The sequence below is a fragment of the Cryptomeria japonica genome, chromosome 8 (genome assembly GCF_030272615.1).
Source record: "Cryptomeria japonica chromosome 8, Sugi_1.0, whole genome shotgun sequence".
NCBI classification, from domain to species: Eukaryota; Viridiplantae; Streptophyta; class Pinopsida; order Cupressales; family Cupressaceae; genus Cryptomeria; species Cryptomeria japonica.
Window position 1 is genome coordinate 7,043,847 of NC_081412.1, and position 23,931 is coordinate 7,067,777.

A 23,931-nucleotide genomic window follows, 5' to 3' on the forward strand; every position below is an offset into this window, starting at 1 on the left:
CAACAAAATTTTGGTACATAAAACATGAGATGCTAAAATGAAGAAGTTTCTTACATTTTTTAAATGTAAAAGGCACAAATTTGATTCCAAATTGCAACACTTGTCCTCTAGAGGATAATAATTACTAATATTTTTAATATTCTCCTTCGAAAAATGCCCACCAAAAGATATGTGAAGTCCTAATGCCAAAGCTAGTGTAAAAATCAAACTTATTTGGTATGTTGGAAAGATCTTCAAAAGTCGAAACTAGACCCTAAAGATGTTCTAAAGACGTTTGAAAATGCAATTTATGAAAAATGTAGAAAATACCAAAGAAAAAAAATTAAATTGATTACTTTCCGTCAACCCATGGGAAATATAGTATGGGTTTTTGTGTCCCTGAATTATATTATCAAAAAAAGGAGCCTTATAAAGATTAAAAAATGCATTCACAAGGATTTCACTGACCTGCGAACTTGAACTCCATTGTAAATTGACTATTACAATCCACAAGAGAGCTCTAGACAAATATCACATTTTTCCAAATTCAAACATCCAAAATCTACCACTAAATTGGAATCATTCTTTATTCAATCATAAAGCTAAATACCCTTACCATTACATTTTTTTTTATAGATTAATTACCATAAATTTACTAATACATTAACCAACAAAATTCTTCTATTTTTAATCTAAATTAATCTTAAGAAATTTTATTTTTCCCTTTGCAAATAAAAAAGACCTATTAACCTACTTTAAAAAAAACTCAATTTCAATTTATATATTCCTAAAATAGTTACATTCATAAATAATTTCTATTTTAGTTTTTTTTTGTAATAATTTACACTCTACTTATATTCAATGCAAATCATATTACATTATAGCAGCAATTTTTTAAACCAGTGGAGCACTCTGTCTTGATCACCAATAAAAAACATTCAGCCTATTCACAACCGCCAAAAAATAACAGTAATTTTTTAAAAGCCTCCACAACTCTCTGTTGCTCGCCCATCACTACCATTCCCCTCCCTGAATCACAGTATCTCTTGTCGAATGATAGCGTGTACTCCTCTGTCGTAAGGGAAGGTTGTGTGAAAACACCTAACCATACCCATTTCCCCTCTCCCACGAACATATCAATGCTGGTGCCGAAGTTCTGGGGGAACAAACATATATGATGTGCGGAAGTGGAATTTATATGAAAACACACCATCGCTGCCGCGTTGGAAGGATGCCCGTATTTTAACCTCAACCAACTACCCTCGACCACGCCTGAATCAACAAAAGTGAGACCAGGAAAGGCAGAAGACTTCATAACTGATTCCACACCACGCTCTGTCCTTCCGCAAATTATACTTTCCGATGGCCATTTCTGCAAACACTAGTATACAATTTACGAACAACCAATACACAATAAGTTAATGGCTTCAAAACTATTATTAGTATTACCTTTATAGTCTGAAGGCAAAGTTCAATTGCTGAGATGTTGCATTCTGCTGAGAGCTGTAGCGTCTGCAGTCTCTCCATATGCTCAAAATTTATGGCTGGCATGGATGGTTGGTCAGCAGTTTCTATGATTTCAAATTGTACCTTGTCCCCGCAGTTCTCTATACGCAGTGTCTCAAGGTTTACCATGCCTGACAAAGCACTTATGACCACCAGCATTTTACAATTGCTCAACTTCAAGGCCTTTACTGATGTTGGCAACGTTTCGATCTCTACTAACTGCTGGTTACTCTCAAGGTCCAGAGTTTCCAGACGGGGGCAGCATTGTTGAGAGATTGATATCCTCGACAAAAGAGTGTAGGCCAACTTTATCGATTTGAGGTTGCACAATGAAGAAGAACAGGACCCCGACAGAGACTTTATGCTCAGTTCTTCTGACTGACTAAGACTTCTCTCTGGCAAAGATCCCAACTTCCAACACTTATCAATTTCAAGATGTGCTAGGGAAGACAAATGACCTATAGATTCAGGTAAAGTTTCCAATTCATAACAATAAGAAATGGTAAGTCTAGTCAAAGAAGATAAATCACTTATAGACTCAGGTAAAGTTTTTAATTGACCACAAGAAATGGTAAGACTAGTCAAAGAAGACAAATCACCCATAGACTCAGGTAAAGTTTTTAATTGATAATAAGAAATTGTAAGCCTAGTCAAAGAAGACAAATCACCCATAGACTCAGGTAAAGCTTTTAAATCATCACTCAAAGAAGAGAAATAACTCCCTATTTCCAGCACTTCCAATTTGCTCAGTTCGCCAATGTTACTTGGCAATTCCCTTAACCCGGTGTCTTGCGCATACAGATATCTCAACGACAACTGCTTTGTGATATCCCGAGGTAGGTTCTGAACTTTTTCACATCCTGAAAAATTTAGAATCTCCAACTTTGTCATATTTTCCAAAATGTAATTGTTCTCTGACGTTAAGGTGAGCTCCTTGCAACCACGCAAATTGATATACTGTAGATTTATGAGCTGCTTAAAAGAATCAGGCAACATCCTCAATTTCTCGCAATGGCTCAAATCTAGATGTCGCAGGTTTGTCAAAAGACCAAACTCGCGAGGCAATGATGTTAGCTTATCAAATCTATTTAGCTGGAGGTGCTCTAACGACTCAAGTAGACAAAACCCTTCTGGAAGACTGTCATTATGAATATAGCTATTTGGTACGGCCACGGATATCTTTTTCAAATGTTTAAGACATCCTATTGACCCCGGAAATTTGAGGAAACTGTAGGCACCTTCAAGTTTCAGCTCTCTTAATTCCAAAGGAGGCTGCAGCCACATTGCATTTCAATTCAGACCAAACCGTGCAAAAATTATGAAATAACTAACTAAACATATGATTCTTTAAATATTCATAATGCAAATGAAAATACTTACATCTGTGTCGTTCCACAATTCTTTTAAGTACATAGCATATGGAAGCTCTAAAACTCTTAAATTCTTCAGCATTAGCCACGACGGAAGAGCTGTCCCCGGCATATTGCTCCATCGCAGCCAGAGGAGGGCTGGAAATAGTGTTGCACATTCTTCTGTAAAATAATTATCCTCCACAACAAGGATAGAAGGTGTAAGGCTCTTAAACTTTGTAGAATAGCCTCTCACAATCTCCATACACTCTTCAAAAGGTGTACCATGATGAGGCGAGCACGCTTGATAGAAATCATTGGTTGCCGCATTAATCCCCCGAATCAATATCACTCTTTCCTGAATTGGAATATACAAAAGAAAAATCCTTTAAAACAATTAAGATGGCATACCAACGAACGAAAAAGGCTTCCATGCCAAGTATTACAGAGCATATAAAAGAATATATTAAGCTCACCATGGTGGCCTGTTTCTGAATGTCTTTAATTTGCTCCGTTGACCAAATACGGTGGGGTGACCATTCCTTTGCAATTTCTCTTCCAAGATCTCTAAGCTGATCGTGCATTTTGATTTTATTGCACTTGTCCACCTCAACCAAACATTTATTCTCAAGCACTTCCCAACTATGAACTCCACACCATCCCGACCCATCCCACACTTCAATGGCCACGTTTTTTTTTTCACCTAGGAAAAAACAAGCTATGTCTAAAAATATTTCTTTCTCCTCCTTATCCAGTGCATTGAAGCTTATTTTAAGCTTTTCTTTAATGTCATGGGGTAATATTCTTGATATTTTTTTCAATTGAGAATTCCAATACTCCTTAGGCTTTTTATAAAGCAGTCCTCCAAATACTCTAAGAGATAAGGGCAATCCTTTGCAATTATGTACAAATTTCTCAACAAGATCTTCAAATTCAATTGGAGGAGAAGATTGTAGGAAACTGTGCCAACATAAAAGCTCCTTAGCATGTCTAGGATTTAATCCTTTTATTGGGTAAATGGATGAGATTCCCCATGATTTAAGAATGCCCAATTCCCGACTTGTAACAATAATTAAACTACCTTGTCCCAAGCTGTCAATTCCTGGTAATAGAGCATCTAATTGTTCTAAACTATCTACATCATCCAAAATTACAAACACTTGAAGAAATCTCAACTTCATTTTAAGGAATATCTTCCCTTCTTCTACATTACCAAATTCAGGTTTAACACCAATGTCTTGCATAAGTTTCTTTTGTCTTATACACAATTCATTTTTGTTTTCTGCATCTCGGACTTCAAAAAGAAAACTGGATTTATCTATTAAGGAACTTTTCCTATTGTATATTTCTTTGGCAAGGGTCGTTTTCCCAGAGCCCCCCATGCCGACAATCCCCACAATTTGTATATTTTGAGAAGAATCAAGTATACTTTCAAAAGCATCTACTGCCTCATCAAGACCCACTGGATATTTGGCTACCTCCATATGAACCTTTGTTTTCATGTGTTTCATCACACAATTCACGATGCTCTTCAACAACTTTCCTTCATCACTACACAACATAAAACCATGAAAGAATTCATTGTCCAAATTAGTTTAGTCAAAATCATTCAAATTAGTTTAGTTAGAAAAAAAAATTGAAACTAATATGAATATAATTTATTTAGTAAATTTTAGATATTAGATTTTATCAATTGTTCAAATATAGGAAGATGGATAGAGGCTTAATAAAGAATTATTTTAGATAGATGACAATAACTTTACGTGTTATAGGAAAATAAAATTGAAAGAGAAAATATAAAGGAATAGTAGTTTGACATAGAGTAAAAGAGTCCTTACAAATCCAAAACCATTTTAAAAAAACACTTCATTCGAAAGAATAAAAGCCTTTTGTATGTTATTAAATAATTTTTAAACATTATTACATTATTATATTTTATGGCTGTGACATCTTATGTAGTAAAATTCTTACCTTCATGTATAACATTTATTGATAAGGTTTTATTTGAAGATAAATAAATTTTGAGATATTACTAGAAGAAATGCATATATTTTGACATTCAAAGTTGTTCAATTTTAGGCAACATATATTGTAATTCTGAACATCATTTCGATATATACTTTGCATGGCTGGGCACCAAAAATGATGCCTTAATTGTAGTTAACAATAATAAAATTTCAAGTGATCTAGATCATTAAAGTAATTTTATGTCAATTGATCTTTATAGTATACCATATAATTGAAAGGTGTTGTATATGATTTTTTTATATGTATTTGATGGTTGTGCAATTTGTATACAATGAAATAAGGGTAGATTGATAAAGAATTGTGACACAAGAATAGTCCATATTTCTTTGACAATAATTATGTGTACAAATATGAAATAAAGACACAAATTTAGTAAAATTGACCTTTCATTGGAGACATTTTAATGCTAAAAAATGTTCTATTAAACTATTGAATTCAGTTATTTAGGCTGATTTTAGAATAATTTCCCTTTGTTTTAAACCTTATTCATTTAGATTGTAGGGTAATTTGAAATTTACAAAGGATTTCTAATATGCATTTAGTATCATGTCATATAATTATTCAATCATGCACTCCATTACTCTTGTTGACTAGCATGGGTTGCAAGAATATTTGAAAACTTGTTTGATAATAATTAATTATATTTGATAGTCTATGGGAAAAAAGAATAACTCTAAATTATAATCCTATTAAATAAGGACGTGCCTTCAACTTTGAAGGAAAGCATGTAGAAATAAGATAATAACTAAACAATGAAATTATGTTGGAGATGTAAAGCATTCAAGTTTATTAATCATGATAAATTCCTTAGATGAAATTAGAAATGATTACAAAAGAGATGCAACTCATAATACAAGATATACGTGGAAAAATCCTTGTGAAAATTAAATTCCACACCTAAAGAAATCATTTAAAATAGTTACACAAATATAGCTTCTCTCTATATATTCCTACAATAGTGTATCTCACTTGTGGGACATTGAAAATTTATATGATTGTGGAGAAAAAATTAATTGCATAATTACCTTCAAATGAAGGTGTACCATCTTGAACGAATGTTATTCAAATTTTTAACATTTTTTGGGGTCACGGAGAAGGTACCTTCAAAGATCCTTGGATAGACCTCTTCACCTTAGTCATATTTTTCTATTTCAAGCCTTGGCTTGGACCAACAAAGGAAATTAACATGATAAGATAATTTGTTCGATCGTAGCCCTTGGAGTAAACTTTCCAAAATGTAAAATTATAAATATATTTAATTTGATTAATAAAATTCAAAAAAATATTTATGCACTAAGTATTGATGACCTTGTTTCAACAATAAAAAAATATTAATTTGGAAGTATAGAAAAAAAAGTTATGCATTATGGATGCCTATATCTAAATTATATTATTTTTAACTGAAAAACTAATAAAAGATAAAAATGCAAAACAAAATACAAAAACAAGTTAGTGTGCTAAATATTGGTGCTACCAATTTACATTTAAGAATTCATAATTTTATCTTTTCTTGTTAGAAAAGATTATGCATTATGGAATAAATGTAATTTTTTAAAAATAATGTTAACTACAAAAAATAAGTTATTAAAACTTATATTAAAGTTTCACAAATTATTTTTTTATTTATTTTTAAATACATTTATAATCTATGCATGAAATCTCAAAAATCACTAGTTCACATCATCTTCAATTTCTTAATGGTTTAATTGCTATAAATGACAAAGGTGAAATTTTGGTTTAAAATGTTGGTTTCAATGTTCTACTTTGGCAAAAAATAGGCCACTTAATTGTGAAATAACCCCTCTAAATTTTTACAACACCTTGTTACTACTTCAACCCGCAAATCAACTTGAGATATGAGATGAAAATAATTATTATCCTCTTGTTTCACACATCTATGTCTAACCTTTTATTGCCAAAAAATTTCTTCTTTTTTCAAAATGCCTTCTTGCTTAGAAAAGAGTATTTTTTCCCTATCTAAAAGGTCGTCTATTAGATCATGTTGCTAAATTAACTAAGCACGCACTTCAATAATTACCACTTACTTATTTGTTCTATATTTTTAAATTACTAATAATCATCTTTGCTGCAAAGGGGCAGCACCCTTGTATTAAACAAAAAAGAGAATACAAGGCTTGATTCAATAAGAGTGGTAGGGAGAAAGAATCAGGAAGAAAACCCCCTACCTTAGCTCTAGTCCCTAGACAAGAAAGACCAGCCCTGAAGGCTAGATGAGTACAAACATATACCAACCTCTTAAAGATGCAGAGTTTTTAAGACAAAAACAGACAATCTCAAAAAACACAGAGACCGGAGGGCCTAATGACAACCGAAGTCAAAGAGAGTCTTCAGAAGCTTCATCCACAAGTGCATTAGCTGCATCTAGGACAATGGGACATTCAGTGCCACAGTTCAAATGAGCTGCCGATTCTGCCTTCTCCTTAGGGAGTCGATAGTCGTTTGGGAACCACTCTTCGCCTAACCCAAAACCCCAATCATTTCCATCCACCCGTTCTCCATTCTCCAAAATCCCAAAGTCATCAGTACCCACTAGATCTTCATCACAGAGAAATTGTGCCCTCCATTCCGACATGAAACTGTTTTGTATGCCAGCCGCTTTAAGCAAGAAATCAATGTTCCTAGAGATGACAGGCTAGGTTGCTTGGAGAGACTCGAAATCCAAGGAATTAACAATCACAAGCTTCTTCACCTCCGCTCCGTTACTTAGTGACATATAGTAATTTTGGGGAAGCGGAATTCTAAGATTGGCATCAATATTGTCTAATACAGCATCTATTTCCCCCAACAAGCGATGCTTAAACATCATTTGAGTTAATAGTTTTGCTTTCTGCTTACTAGTCCCCATGTAAATTATCATTGCAAGAAAAGCTGGGATATTGGCATTGGCTCTGTACCTGTGGTAAGCTATAAGGAATTCCTTTCCTAGAATCCTCTTAAGGTTGTGGAGAATAAGAGGATGCCGAGAGAAGAGGACCTCTTGCAGACGTTTGTCCATGATTTCACCCAACAAAGCCATGTAGCTTCAAGGAGGATTGGGGTCTCCATAGCGAGTCACCGAGAAAGGAAAGCAATTGTTTAATGGAAAGAAAGGGTAATCCATTGCTAAATAGCAAGGCGTCAAACCAGAGAATACAACACCCTGCAAACAATTCACACCCATTAAATACCCACACACGTGAGCTGCCAGTATCCAAAAAACCATCTGTGCCAAAGCTCCTCAACTTGGTGTCGACCGACTTTAAGCATCAAGTAATCATTAACAAATCTTGAGAGGATCTAGTTGTAACTAGATATTAATAAAGTACACTTATATTTAATTGCCACGAGGCCAAAAACTGACACTAATCAATGATGTCAGCAATGCATCACATCTCATTGATAAGAAGAAACCTTAACAGGTTAACGGGGCAGACGGTCATTCTCTCCACCGAAAACCATAACCATAAAGTGGAGAGGGGGTAAAGTGGCTACCGGGGAGCAAGGCACCGATTTTCTCCACAATCGGAAGTTGCGAAAAGAACCGGAGAGCGCGCAACCATCAATAGACCCAACTGAAGAGCATCCCCCTCAATGGAAAGTGAGGATAGCATGTCAACCGGTGGAACCAATGCCACATCACCAACCGGTGCAACAGAAAATAATCATCGGTGGATATTCAGGTGGGGTCAATAATGGCTATAGCCAATTTAGAAAGTCTATCAGCTTCACCATTACCTTCCCTGTAGATGTGGCTAACCCAAAATTCATCAAAGGTAGCTAGCAATGCCAGGATCGGTTGAAGCCACTGGTTAAGGTGCCAACTAGGGATGTTATTATAGCAGATCACATTAATAACATTTAATGAGTCTCCCTCCAAATGAATTCTCTACACCCCTAGCTCCTTCCCTCATTGAAGAACTCTTAAGGCCACTCTAAATTCCGCTTCATTAGTTGTAGCCACTCTAATATTTTTAGAGATTTCTTTTATACAGAGACCATCAGAGTCCCTCATAATACAACCAATACCACTTTGACTTGGATTTCCTGCAGAAGCACCATCAAAGTTTACCTTGCTCCACCCATCCTCTAATGCATCTCATTTCACCCCCACTCTTGGATTGGTCTGATCCATCGGGTTGCCCAGTCCGAAGATCGGTGGGATGAGTAGGTTTGGAAGAACCAGCTTAATATTACAACCCCAGTCTGTGAACAAATTTTTCTTTAATGTTTTAGATTGGGCAACCTCATTCAGGAGCTTAGTCAGGTGGTTCTCAATTTTCCCACAAAGAGACAATAGGCTCATTTCTTTACCCTGGAAGATTTTGTGGTTCCTTTCTTTCCAAATTTCCCAAATCAGAAGTGATGGGAGGATAAAAAATCAAATCAGCATAAACAATCTTACATGTCGGTTTAGGCCATTGCAAAAACCACTTATCTAGCCTTGCTGGGAAGGGGCCAAAGATTCTTAGTTTTCCCATGAAATGCCACCAACAGTGACTGGAGAATTTGCAGTGGAGAAGAAGATGACCCGTAGTCTCTTCCTCTTCTAGACATAAAGTACATATGTTGGGTCCATTGATACCCATTGAATGGAGTCTTTCTTGAATTAAGATTTTTCTTTGACAAGCCAACCAGGCAAAGGAGCCCGCTTTGGGAAGGTGTTGATGCCAAAAAAGATTAACAGACCAATCTTTTTTATCTATAGCCGCTTCTTTCAGCTTGTAACCAAAACATACTTTGTATTTACAATCGGAGGAGCCATACCACCTAATAATGTCCTTATCAGGGGAAGGGAAAACAATCCTTTTGTTGAGAATGTTAGTAAACAAGTCCTTCAGAAGCTGATCCAAAGAGTTCCATTTCCATTTAGCAATACCATTTTCTCGGATTGGATAACCATAATCACATATATTGTGCCCCCAAAGGCGACAGGTTTCTGCCATAATAGGTTGTGGAGAGGGGTTGTGACATAGGGCATCTTCACCAGACCAAGAATCAAACCAAAAGGAGGCATGCCTGCCATTCTTGACATCCTAGGTAACCTAATCGCTTATGATTTCCCTGTTGTCCACAACAAAATTCCAGATAGCCGAGCCTCTGGGAGGATTGTTGATAGTCAGAATCCTTTTAGGCTCCAAGGAGTCCAGATATTTATGTTTCAGGAGCCTTGCCCATTTTTGCTTCCCACTACTACAAATTTCCCAAACCAGTTTAGCACCCACTGCTAAATTCATAATCGAGATTTGGTGAATGCCAACACCTCTTGCCTTTTTTGGTAGGCAGATCTTTTTCCAAGCTATCAAAGGAAATTTACCTTTGTCATCTGAACCATTCCAAAGGAAATTTCTCATTAGAGAAATCAATTCATCTTCAATTGCCACCGGTAATCTTAGACAAGCCATGGAAAAAACCAGTAGCGCTGAAAGAACCGACTTTATCATAGTGATCTTCCCAGCAGAGGATAACCACTTGCCTTTCCAAGTTGCAAGCTTGGATTTGCACTTGTCAATAAGATGCTTCCAGTAATGAGTTCTATTACTGCCAATAAAGAGGGGGGTTTCAAGAAACTCCCCTAGGAAGTTTGTGACTCTGAGATTAAGAATCCTTGATAATACAGCTTGCAGGTTAAGTGAAGTGTTGACAAATAACACTTTAAATTTGTGCCAAATGATTTTCTATCGGGAAGCCATACAGTAATCATCAAGGCATGTTTTAATTGTTCTAGCTTCCCTCCTACAGGCCAAACCAAACAGAATGGTGTCATCAGCAAACTGAAGATGAGTCATTTTTTCAACCCATGTTGCCACATTAACTCCAACCCAATGATCATCTTGTTGAAGAGCTCTTATAGATCGACCTAAAGCTTCAACCATTATGATAAATAAAAATGGTGATAATGGATCACCTTGTCTGATTCCTCTTGTCGAAGAGAAGAAACCATGGGATGAGCCATTGACCAGAACAGAGAATTTGGGGGAAGAGAGACAACTCGTGACTCAAGAGAGCCATTCCTTGCAAAAGCCAAATTTATTAAGAACATCAAATAGGAAATCCTTGTCCAACATGTCATAAGCTTTAAGCATGTCCAGTTTTAAAAGCATACATGAGTCCTTGGTCTTCCTGGCTGTGTGAAGCGTTTCATGAGCAATGATAATGCCTTCAACAATGGATCTTCCAGGGGCAAAACTGCTTTGTTCATCTGATATGATGTGTTTAAGGAGGGGCTTCAATCTGTTAGCTATGATCTTTGTTACAACCTTATATATAGTGTTGCATAGAGCAATGGGCCTAAAGTCACTCATCTGTTGTGGATTTTGCTTCTTCGGGATTAGAGTCAAAAAGGTGTGATTGATAGCCCCAACATAGTCATCTTCTTTCTTCATTCTTCTATTGCAAGATGTAGATCTCGAGTAATGATATCCTAGAAATGATGGAAGAAAGCAACAGGGAAGCCATCCGGGCCAGGAGTCTTATCCGGTTTCAGCTGGAAGGTAGTATTCCTTACTTCGTCAATTGAAATAGGAGTATAGAGAGAGTTGTATTTTGATTGACAGATATAACGAATGGGATTGAGTTCAGAATTTTGGCTCTTGCTTCATGGTCAATCCGATGGTCACCATTCAACAAAGAGTCAAAGAATCTTACAGCATCCTACGCAATGTCCTCATAATTCCTGACAGTGACTCCATCTGGTCTCATAATCTTTGATATTTTGTTTCTATTTCGAATGGCAATGGCCGACCATTGGAAGAATTTGGTGTTTTATCACCTTCCTTTAGCCATAACTCCCTTATTTTTTACGCCAGTGGATTTCCTCACACAAAAGGATTTCATTTAGCTCATAATTGAGAGAATTTTCTTTGATAAATAGATCCTCAGTTATTCCTGAAGTAATAACAAAGTTGGTTAAGTCTGCCAGTTCAGCCTTAATTCTTAATTTCTCCATATGAATATTCTTGAAATGGCTCTTATTCCATTCTTTGATCTTGAACTTAATATACTTGAGCTTTTTATTGAGAATGAGTAGTCACGAATGATTCCCAAAAACCGGTTCATTCCACCAACCCCCCCCTGACCCAAGGCGACCTCCAAACAGATCGAGTAGTTATCTGATCTGATAAGTGGGAGAATCGATGATTCTAAGGCTATATTTTGTCCTAACCACTCACCAGTAACAAGGAACCGATCAAGTCGTTCAGCACTATTAGTAAAACCCACTCTCCAGTTCATCCATGTGAAAATTCCATTTTTCGGAACAATGTCTAAAAGGTGATTCTTCTCGACAAAATCCAAAAAGTCCTTCTGGGACGTACCAATCCTCTGAATACCCCCACTTTTCTCAATGGCAGAAAGGATCGCATTGAAGTCCCTGACTACCACACAACTACCATCAATAATACTGTTTAGTTTGATGGATAAGAGATCCCAGAGAGCCCATTTATCACCAACAGTAGATGGTCCATACACATTGAAAAGATTGAAATTCTCATTCCGTCCAAGAATAGTAACCGAGCAATGTTGCCAATACTTATCTTCCCCAACAAGTGAGATCTTAACATTCATGGGGTTCCAAATGATTCCCAAGCCACCAGAGGCTCCATCCGATTGCCTAAAAATCCCATTCCATTGTTTCCAAACTCTCATTTTAGCATCAATCTCAGCCTTGCTCCATTTAGTTTCCTATAGTAGCCAAATATCTCCTTTGGTGTCATCAATCTGGCACTTAATCAAGCACCATTTGTCAGGGGCATTGCCCCTAACATTCCAGGATAGGAGTTTCATTGCTCCTGGAGAAGGGCACTTCCCTTCCCTAAATTAAGTTTGGTTTGACCACTAGTAGCACCGGCCACTACTAGCATAACTTTTTTGGATTTGCGCCCCCACACACCTTTTGGCTTAAAATTTGGTTTGTCAATAGTTGAATCCGACTTTCCAAACCCTTTTGAAGTACCCTCCAATATAAGATCTAAGTCAGGTTCAAAGTATTCCTCCCCCTCCGAGGAGGAGGTTTCAATTTCACCATCTTCCAATTCAATGCCTATCGTAGGGTAGATCTGCCCTCCCATCTCCCCCATAGTGCCAATCTCCATACCCTGAGAGTGAAAATTGTCATCTTCAATTACCAGTTGCTTCCTGGGCACAAAAGGGGAGGGTGGAAGTGAATCCACTAACTTGGATTCAATGTCTTCCTGTAGGGTTTTGGTCTTCTCTAGAAGTGTGAGAAGGTCTTGTTGGCTCACGCTTTGACCAGAGGAAGGAGGAACTATGATCAAAGGGGTTGCCCCTGTTAGTGGAACATTTTCCTTATCAAGAGTATCATTACAAAAAGCTTCCCCGGTGTCAAAGGCAATAAGAGGTTCTGGTTGCAGTTTAACCTCAATAGGAGATTGCATACAGCAATAACTTCATTGTATCGTAACCGAAACATCACAACTAATACCGGTATGATCCAAAGAAAAGCATTTAGGACAAATACGTTGTTGATCTTCTCTATCAATCTATTGGATCCAAAACTTCCCTGCCCCAATAATTCTAACTTCATCGGGGATCTTGGAGATTTGATCTGTGCTAATACAAATTCAGAGGAAGCTTCCCCATAGTTTATCCTCCAAGATGTCATCTACCGATACAAAGGTGCCAAGGTCTTTGCATATATCCTTAATGACATCAATGTGCCAATAATCCGAGGGGCAATTATACAGTCTTATCCATACCTTGTTGTCCGGCAATACATGCATTCGGGGGTTGAAATTGGGCTGCCAATCAATGATGTGAACTCCAATGCCATCTAAGATATATGGACCTTTATTTTTAGCTTGCCATTTCTCCTCATTGCTCATAAATTCAATCATATAGAAATCATTCAGGAGAATATTAATGTTAATATCCTTTCCCCACTGCGCTCTACAACAGGATTCAAAGTTGTCCTTAACCCACTTTCCACCACCCCACTTGATGAAAAGGCAAGACTCAAGCAAATTTGACCTAGCAGAATTAATTTTATTCTCATCCAAAAAGATGGTGGTTCTTGAGGTTTTTCTTACCGGTTTATGAAAACGGGGTCGCTAGGGGAGGGAGGCTGCTCTTCAAAAGTCAGGGCGTCTTTCTTGGTTCAACCAAGGGTTCCAATTTTTAGGATGGAAGTTGGATCTCCAAAACCTGGCTTGATCCGCCCTTGAATTATCTTTCCTGAAGTGCCCATTCCGCTTTTGAAAATTACCATGATCAATCGGGGGAGCCAAAAAAGAGTCAATGTGAGCATCGCCTCTCGAGTGTCGCACCGAAAATGCTAGGTTCAGGCAGTGGATACCAGTTTCGGGGGGCCTTGAATGCGGGATGTTTAGCCTTGCGAAACCAGCCTATGTTATTCCAAATGAAACCATTATCCTTCCACTTGTGCAGGTCAATAGGGCACTGGTTACCACTTGAATAAGGGTTTCCATAGTTTAACTGCGGTCTGGAATATCTATTGCCCTAGAACATATATGCTTTCCCAACATTAACCGATTTCTAAACAGCATGCAATCTACCTGTCTTGATGGGGAAGGCAATGTCCGCTTCATCGCCCCAAGATCCAACCTTCGTAGACTGAGCGCCAGAATAGCGCACATCGGTAACCCTGCTCCTATCGCTAGTGCCGATCCTACTACCATCCAGTGCTGCCATTTCGCTCCAGTTATATTTAATACTAATAATCATCTTCAATTTCATATTCAAAATGAATATTTAACCTATGGATGCAATACATTACACTCACACCATTTGTCCACTTTTTCAAGAAACAAAGGACATTTTAGCCACGTGAATTAGAATTTAAAGGGGATGTTTGTGAGAATGGTTTTCTTCTTCCACTTCCAACTATAATGAGAAATGATCCAATTCACCACCAATGATATCTTCACATTAGGTTGTCAAGTTTTTAACATCCAAGCTTTTGACATAAGGAAACAATCAAGTCCACCATTATTTCTTGTGACTTCCAAATGCCTCCTTTTAGCTCTTATGTGTAGTCTAATATTTGACCCCTTGCCATACTATGAAATCTATATCTTCCTATTTCCTTTCTACAAATAAAACACTCCTCATGCACTATTAAAGTTTTTATAATTTATTAGAAACTCTTGACATGTATGTTTCTAGCACAAAGTATAATAGGATAAATACACACAAAATTTCTAAGCTACATGTCAGGTTGAAATATATACCAATCATGCTAAGGTAGATTCTCAAGTAGTATCAACTTTTCCCTCTATCTTAGGAATTTTAGTTACATATATACTTCTTTTGAGTTTAGAAATATCTCGATACTCTATTGTCCAAGACATAACTTTTCTTAAAGTCAAATCTTGTAGAATCAAAAGATATGATTGCAACTCAACAAACTACCACATTAGTAAAGGTGTCAAGAGTACCTATTTCTTATCATAACATGCTCTCTATGATATTAGTATATAAAGTCCTTGTTTAGCATCCAAATAATCCACTTTTATAACTAGCAATGTATATTATCACTTTTTGTCTATCAAAACTAATTTCCTTTCATAGTTTAGCTTGCTTTAAAATCTAAATTAGTTGTGTAAAGAAGATGTAAAAGACAAAATGAAGATTCAAACAACAAACTTAAACTCTAATCTACACTTGATGTACACCTCTAATGAAACAAAAGATGAAAGAAAACATGCATTGTCTCATCCACAACTCTTTGTTGCACACATAAGAATGTCCATTGTTGTGCTCTACTGGACTTGTGCTTCAAATATTTTAAACCAACAACATGACTTTGCATTTATAGACTTGGGAGAGGGACTATTTATAGATTGTGAGGATGATTGATTAAGGGTTGAGATTGCTCTAAGTGGCACCTTGTGATCAGTGCACTTGAAGAGGGAAAGGATTGAAGATATTTGACTTGGAAACGCTATCTTCAAAAGTGATAAAGGATGAAGAATAAAATGGTATCTATTGGAAGTTCAAAAAAAAAATTGAAGATCAATTGGAAGTTTAAAAAAAATTAAAAATTGAAGATATGTGAAGGTGAGGAATTTTTTGGAGAGATGAATGGATACGTGGATTTGATAAGAATATTTTTGGAAATGTGGGATTGATGTGACAAATGTATGTAAGTTTGATCATGGTTTAAGCATGCTTAAGAATGTGCCCCTAGATGTATTGTTGGAAATAAGCCACACTCAAGCCAAAGATGGAGTAGCCACAAAGGGGCCAGTAGCTCAATGGTAGCGCACTCTAGCATGGAAGGTCCAAGGTTCAAGTCCTAGCTAGCAAAAAATCACAACATGGTATTAGAGCTAGGCCAAGTGAGGAGCCCCAAGCATCTACTAAGTGGGTTAAGGTGGGTTGTTGAACATAAGCCACCCAAACCAAAGATGGATTGGCCACAAGGGGGCCAATAGCTCAATAGTAAAGCACTCCAACAACAAATGGAAGGTGCTAGGTTCAAGTCCTAGCTTGTCCAAAAACTCAACATTTATTAGTTAATTAATTAGTTTTAGTCAATTAATGGCTTGTAGTGGAAAATTGGGGAATTAAATAAATAAGTTTTATTTATTTTATTTTTTAAGGATAGGGATATGAAAGGTGAACTTAATTGAATAAATGTTGATTTATTTAATCAAGGGTGAACTATAGAAGAAAGGGAGACAAGTGATTAAAATTATTTTAAACATGACTTGAATATATTTAATTAATGCTACGAAGGTAATTGGAAAACTTAATTAAAAGTGTGATTATAAGTGGATGATTTATGTGTCTACAATTTCCTTGTGTGAAGAAAAGATATAAAAAACTTAATTAATACAACTTAAGGTATAGAAGGGAAAAGAATGAACCTCAAAAGAGAAATGCATTTCCTTCTCTTCATGCTTGTTGGTGACTTTACTAATTCCATTTATTTATTTTTTAGTAAAGCATTAATAATTTTACTATTATTGCATTTATGGAAATGATGTTGTGAGCAAACATCCAAGGTCATGTATAATCCTTCAACAAATCACCTTTTTTAGAATGTGTGTAACTAGGCCTATCCTTAAAGATGTCAGTGGATATTGTACCATAAAGAAATGTAAATCTTGGATATGTATTCTTTACAATAACTTTTCTTCGGTGGATGCAACTAGGTATATCCTTAAAGATGTTTCCTATTACAACATGAAGAGATATATATCTAGGATATGTATTCTCTACACCAACTTCTTAGTTCCCTTATAGGGAGGCTACATATGACCCTAGTTCATTTTCATTTGTTTATATTTGCTGATTGTTTTTTAACAACTATGTTCATATGGTGGGGGAATTTTTGGAAATCCAAATCAAGTTGGCATATATATATATATATATATATATATATATATATATATATATATATATATATATATATATATATATATATATGTATGTATATGTATGTATATGTATGTATGTATATGTATATATATATATATGTATGTATATATATCTATATATGTATATATATATGTATGTATATATATCTATATATGTATATATATATATATACATATATATATATATATATATATGTATATACATATATGTATATATATACATATATGTATATATATACATATATGTATATATATGTATATATGTATATATATGTATATATATACATATATATACATATATGTATATATATATGTATATATGTATATATATATATATATACATATATACATATACATATATATACATATATGTATATATATATATACATATATATATACATATACATATATATATATATATATATATATGTATATATATATATATACATATATATATTTGTGTCAAAAATAATGAAGTTTCAGGTTATAGATGGGAGAAAATATGGCAATATAAAGGGAAAAATATGTCAATTTAGATGGTATAAAATTACTTCATCAAGAAGTTTCACCCCTAGAAATATTTGAGTGTAATGCAATAAAAGCTATGATATTAGCTATTATCATGAATTTGTTTAGTGTCATTAATGTATGAATATATTTACAACTAGCAATTGCACCTTGGTGTGCAATGGGTAAGCCGAAGAGGTGTTGAATGTCAATTAAGAAAAAAAAAATGGTCTTTTTTGGATAAATTTGTGTAGTACATGTAGTCAATTGGAAGACTTAGCAAATGTTTGTGCAACAAAGGTCTCAATAGCTATCTACTCAACTATTGGTTCCAAAAAGTGGAAGTTTCATAAACACCAAGCTGCACCAAGTAGTAGTTTTATCACACATACATAAAATAGTTGGATCCACACTTCTAACACATTTAATTCAAGTTGGTGGATTTAAAGTGAACTTTTGGATTCAAGTGTTCCAACTTCCCAGTGAAAGTGAACAAGAGAAATGTATTTTGATAAACACAATCGAAAAAGAGTTTAAAAATTGTTGTAAATTTGTAAGTGATCTTAGGGAAGTCAAAAAAATTATTGTTTTAGGCCCAAGAAACCTAAGATTATATTTTTCATTGGAGATAGTAGAAAAGGGTGGCTATTTGCCTCACTTTTGCTACAGTTTGTTTCCGTAAATTCTAGTTCCCTAGGGTTAAAATTGTTGTGTCATTAATTACTCTATTTTATTCTCTCATATCCTTTCTTGTTATATTTAATTTGATTTTGTAATAGCAATTATTAGTTCCTTCATTGAAGCTAATATATGGGTATCATTTGTATATGCATATCCAAAATATTTCTAAATAGTTACAACTAAGCAAGACAAAGAGTATGAAAAGTGCATGTAATGAGGATAACTAATGATGTGAGCACCAACAAATGGAAAAAAATGGATTTAATTTTCTACATGGCATAGTAATAAGGTTTATATAACTTTGAAAGAGCTAAATGATATGCTACATAGTGTTTTAGGAATGTGGACGTGGATGAGAATGGCAAGCGATGCATTTCAAGGATAACAATCGAAAGGCCAATTTTTTGGGGATGGCAAGGTATCGTAGTATGTGTATATATATACAAATAGAGGAAAGAGAGATTTTTTTAAAAGAATAATTAATACTGAGTTTAACACGACATCAAAATTGAGATAGAGACAGTAGCATGGTAGTAATAAATATATCACGACAAAAATATAATAGAAATAAAATTATCTAGACAGTAGTGACAACAATGACGATAGTAATATAGTAAAAAATATATTATGATTCAAATTTATATCTAATGATATGAACTTTAAAACATGTGTGTAATGATCAACAATTATATAAGTTCATCAAAGTCAAATTCATGAAATAATTTAAAAACAATATTATTTTAGTGTCATGAAGTAATTTTTTTAAACATTGTAAAAAGGTTTCTTATCATTAGTGACATTTAGCCATTCCCATGATTTTTAAGGAATATATCAACAGTCCCAATTTTCCTTGGGGAGAACCAAACATCCTAAAACATTTCTTATTGTAATAGTATGTTTTTAATTTTTATTGAAATTTTGAAGATTTTTTGGGGACACTCAAGGACATCTCTTGCCATCCCAACGCACTCAAAAATTCATTAGTGACAATGATATGGATCTAAGGGCCAAGGGTGCATCTCCATAACACATAGGTTAAATATGTTGTTAAAGTGTCATTGCATTTTGATTTTATAGATATTCATATCCAATCTATTTGATTCAAAATTAGTTATCTTGTCTTGTTCTACTCTTCACATATGTGTCTATTGAATGCACTTGAATTTTAATGTCATTATGTAGAATCATGTCACAAGATTTGTGTTCATATTCATGTTCGACAAAAATAGATTCAAATTAAGCTAAACAAAATAAATTTTAAAAACATTGTAATTAATTTTGGCTAGTATAAATCTAATGGAAATATTTTTAAAATATAAATTAAACTTGCATTATTGAAAATATGTAAATAAATAAATTTATAAAATATAAAATAAATGGTACATACAAAAAATAAAAATTATGAAAAAAAGTGTAATAACATAGGGATTGAAAATAGATTATCAAAAAAGAGAAAATAATGCAAATATAAACATAATCAACATATAATGAGTTAGAGATAGATGGAGAGAGAAAGGAAGAAATATGGAGAAAAAAAGATAGAAAGAGACATGGATATAGAGATCTAGAAAGAGAGATGGATGTATAGATAGAGAGATGGATACATGTCTAGAGATAAAGGTAGATAGAGGAAGATAACAATAGAGATGAAGATAGAGTAAGAGACGAAGATAACGATAGAGATGAAGATAGAGCAAGAGAGGAAGACGAAGAAAAATGGATAGAGAGAGGTAGAAGGAGAGGTAAATATAGAGAGATAGGAAGATAGATATAAAGAGATAGAGAGATAAAGATATAAGAAGATATAGAGAGGATATGAGGGAGACAGAGGGACAAACAATTACAGAGAATTAGAGATAGACAAATAGAGATGGAGAGAGAGATATAAATATAGAGAGGGATAGATGCAAGGAGAGAGGAAGAGGGAGAAAAGAGACAATGAAAGAAGTGGAGATGGAGAGAAAAAGATGAAGATATAGGAAGTGATATGTAGAGATTGGTAGAGAGGGATGTATAGAGATAAAGAGTAAGAGATATAGAGAAAGAAATGGGGAGAATAGGAGAGAGTGGATATAATGAGATATATAGAAAGAGAGGGGAAGATGGGAAAAAGAGATAGAGAGGATGGGATTGAGAGATAAGGAGGTGATAGAGACAAGTAATAGAGAGAGTTGGAGATTGTATGAAAGATAAAGAGATGAATAAAGAGATGGGTTAGGGAGAAATAGGTAGATGGAAGGAGAGAAATAAAGAGGTAGAGAGAAATAGAGAGATGGAGTGATAGGGAAAAAGGGAGAGATAAGAATGAAAATAGAGATACATAAACCAGATAGGTACATTGAGAACAATAGAAGGGGAATAGAGAAATGAATATATTAAATAGAGAGAGAGAGAGAGAGAGAGAGAGAGAGAGAGAGAGAGAGAGAGAGAGAGAGAGAGAGAGAGAGAGAGAGAGAGGGAGAGAGAGATACATTAGGAAACATAAAAGGGGAAGAGAAAAAATAAATATATTCATATTAATAAAAAACAAAATTAATTTTAGCAAATATTGAGTTGTTGATACACCCAAAAGAAATGTAATACTTAATAGGAAGTTAAGTGAAGACAAAGGAAATTTTTACAATTTTTGCTAGTAAATCTAGGAAGGGGAATAGAGAAATGAATATATTAAGTAGGGAGAGAAGGAGAGATAAGGATAAAAAGAGTGAGAGATAGAGTGATGGATACATTGAGAAATATAAAAGGGGAAGACAGAAATGAATATATGAATATTAATTAAAAATGAAATCAATATTAACAAATACTGAATAGTTGGAATGCCCAAAACAAATGTAATACTTAATACTTAATAGGGAGTTAAGCGAAAAAGACAAAAGAAATTTTCATGATTTTTTATTGTAAATCAACTATGTAACTTTTTTGAATATCAATATAAGCTTTATAACCTTGAGTTGCTCGCTCTTAGTAAAAAAAATTGATATTAACAAATAAAAATTATGATTAATTTGAATTTTACTTTAAATAAAATAACATTAATATTTTAATGTTTTAAATAATGTTAATATATAATACTTTTATAATATATCATATAGTATAGTTATAATAATTTATAATATTATATCAAAAAGAATAATACCTAATTATAATAATAATTAATAATGAACCTAATTAACTTAAAATAATATATATAATATATTATCATATAATTATTATATAAATAATTGAAAAATAACAAATTGATAACATAGATAATATTGATATGTAATATCTATTATAATTTACTAAGAACATTACCCTAATGACTAGTTTTACACATTGCAGTTGTATTTATTAATTAAAAAAACCTTAACGTGGGCAATTGAAATAATATATAATATGATATTATTAAGATTATAATTGATTGAAAAGAGTTCGCTTTTGTTAATTAATTGTACCAAATGAAAAGGTTAGTATTTAAGTACAAAAAGACAAATTCAAGAGACTACACAAACTTACCGTACTTCCAATACTTGATATACTGTATGCAGTGGGCGCATTTGGTAAGGTGGCCCCGTGAAATGATAAATTATTATTTGTATTGTTTAAATGTTATTTTTTATTGTTATGATTTAATGATAATGTTTCAAAATAGAGTGGTATTTATAACCACAAAATATTATTTTTATATTTTTTATTGTTTTTCAACTTTTCATATATATATTTGTATAGAGAAATTTTGCTTAAGGAGGGTGTAGAAATTGAATAATATGCATGTTCACGAACATAGACTACTAAACAAATAAGTTGAGGGCATTGATATTATGAATTATTGTGATAATAAAATGACAGTTCAATAGAGAGGATAATGCACTGACGAGGAGGATATAGCAGCTTTATAGGTCAGCATATAATGAGCTCAAAGATTCAACAAACAACAACGATATGACTGAGACAAAGTCCAGAAAGACAGTCATTCTTTCAAAACAGTGAAATGATAAAGACATGGAGATGGTTGCAGAAGGATAAAGTGACAAATAGTAATAAGAGTGTTGTTCATGAAAATAAGAGTCACAGACCTATTATGAATGGCAAAATACAGTCATCATAAATTTTAAGCCAAGAAGATATGTATGGCAAAATACAGTTTGAAATGGAATATAACAGTCTATTATGCCAGAGTACAGGGTATGCAAAAAGAGCATTAACGCAGTCTTGAAGGCGTGGACACTGAGAAAGGGGACAATATGAATAAGACAAAGCACACAGAGGTTTGAGACAAGGGAAAATCATGAAGATAATAGCCATTCACAGTAAAAGTCCAGTGTTTTGTAACAGTGAGAGAGGGGTTTATGAGAAGTAAACCCTAGTTAGAGGCAATCCTTCAAAGATCCCAAAAGAATGATAGACCCTATGATAAAGAAAGCACAAAGGGAAATAAGGGTTCTGAAGCCATTGCATACTGATTCTCTTATGCTTGTCAAATTATGATTGACTATGAAATCCGAGTTTGCTTTCACTGGCAATGTCAAAGGGAACTAATTTTGCAGTCCAAGAATAGAATTAAAACAGTGAGAAGACATAAGAGTATGAGGATCCACAAGCCATTCATGAAGCACAAGGACCCACAAGCAATCTTTTGTATCAGCCAACACAATCTATGCAGTCCCAGTGGTGATAAGATCACAGTCACAGGGGTTTTACATTGTACAAAGTTTTGCCAAATCAAGGAAATCTAAGACAACAATCAGAACATATCGGGTATATGCTAATGTAAATATGAATATCGATTTGCATCACAAAAATGATTCCATGGTACAATTAGAATAGAGTGAGTGCTTCATTATGATATGATATGAGAAGGGGTACTTACTCAGATTTCCCCTTCAGAACTTGGCCATGACGGAGTGAAATATTGGATAGCGCCTCTTTCCACTCCTCCAGTTTTTCTGGGGCATATCTCTTTCTCTTCTTGTTTTCATGCTCCTCAAATGCAGCACCAAATGGTCCTTTCAGGTAGCGGAGATCACTGGGCTCAACATCGTAGAACACTGGAATGATTGTGGTGCCGGTTTTGAGCATATATGACAGTTCGGCCAAACACCAGGGAGATTCCGCATATCTAGGTGAAAATATGGCAATATGAATTAGAGAGGTGCGCATGGCCTCTTCTATTTCAGCTGTTATGAAATCGCCCAGTTCAAGCTCTTTTTCATCCAATGCCATTGAGGGCATTGTAAATAGAAGTGGCCAGAGTATGCTTGGTGTCAACGCCCCGATGATTAATGAATACTTCGTAGCGGACCTTGTTTGATGCAGATGTAGATGAAGATGCAATTCCCTCAAAAGCATTGCAAAGCTGCTTAGCTGATTCCATTGGAACAAAATGAAACAAGCAAGACTAATGAACACAACTGGGCTGGGGATTTGATCAGAATGGCGAGATCTGCAGAAATCTGAAGATTAGAGAGGGGTAGAAATAATAGTGCGTGGAAGACCTATTGAATGGTAAACGTATTGCCAGAATACACGGCAAACTTAGCCCT

General features: G+C 34.5%; 1 protein-coding gene across 1 annotated transcript; it reads right to left on the reverse strand.

Moving 5' to 3' along the window:
* Positions 1-733: 733 nt before the first annotated feature.
* On the reverse strand, positions 734-23,611 carry LOC131074242 (disease resistance protein RPV1). Its single transcript, XM_059209788.1, has 5 exons — positions 23,259-23,611; positions 3,311-4,385; positions 2,866-3,192; positions 1,429-2,757; positions 734-1,351 (listed from the first exon to the last, which is right to left on the reverse strand). Exons 1-5 carry the CDS (start codon positions 23,609-23,611, stop codon positions 923-925), a joined length of 3,513 nt encoding a protein of 1,170 aa, XP_059065771.1. The 3' UTR covers positions 734-922.
* Positions 23,612-23,931: the final 320 nt, after the last annotated feature.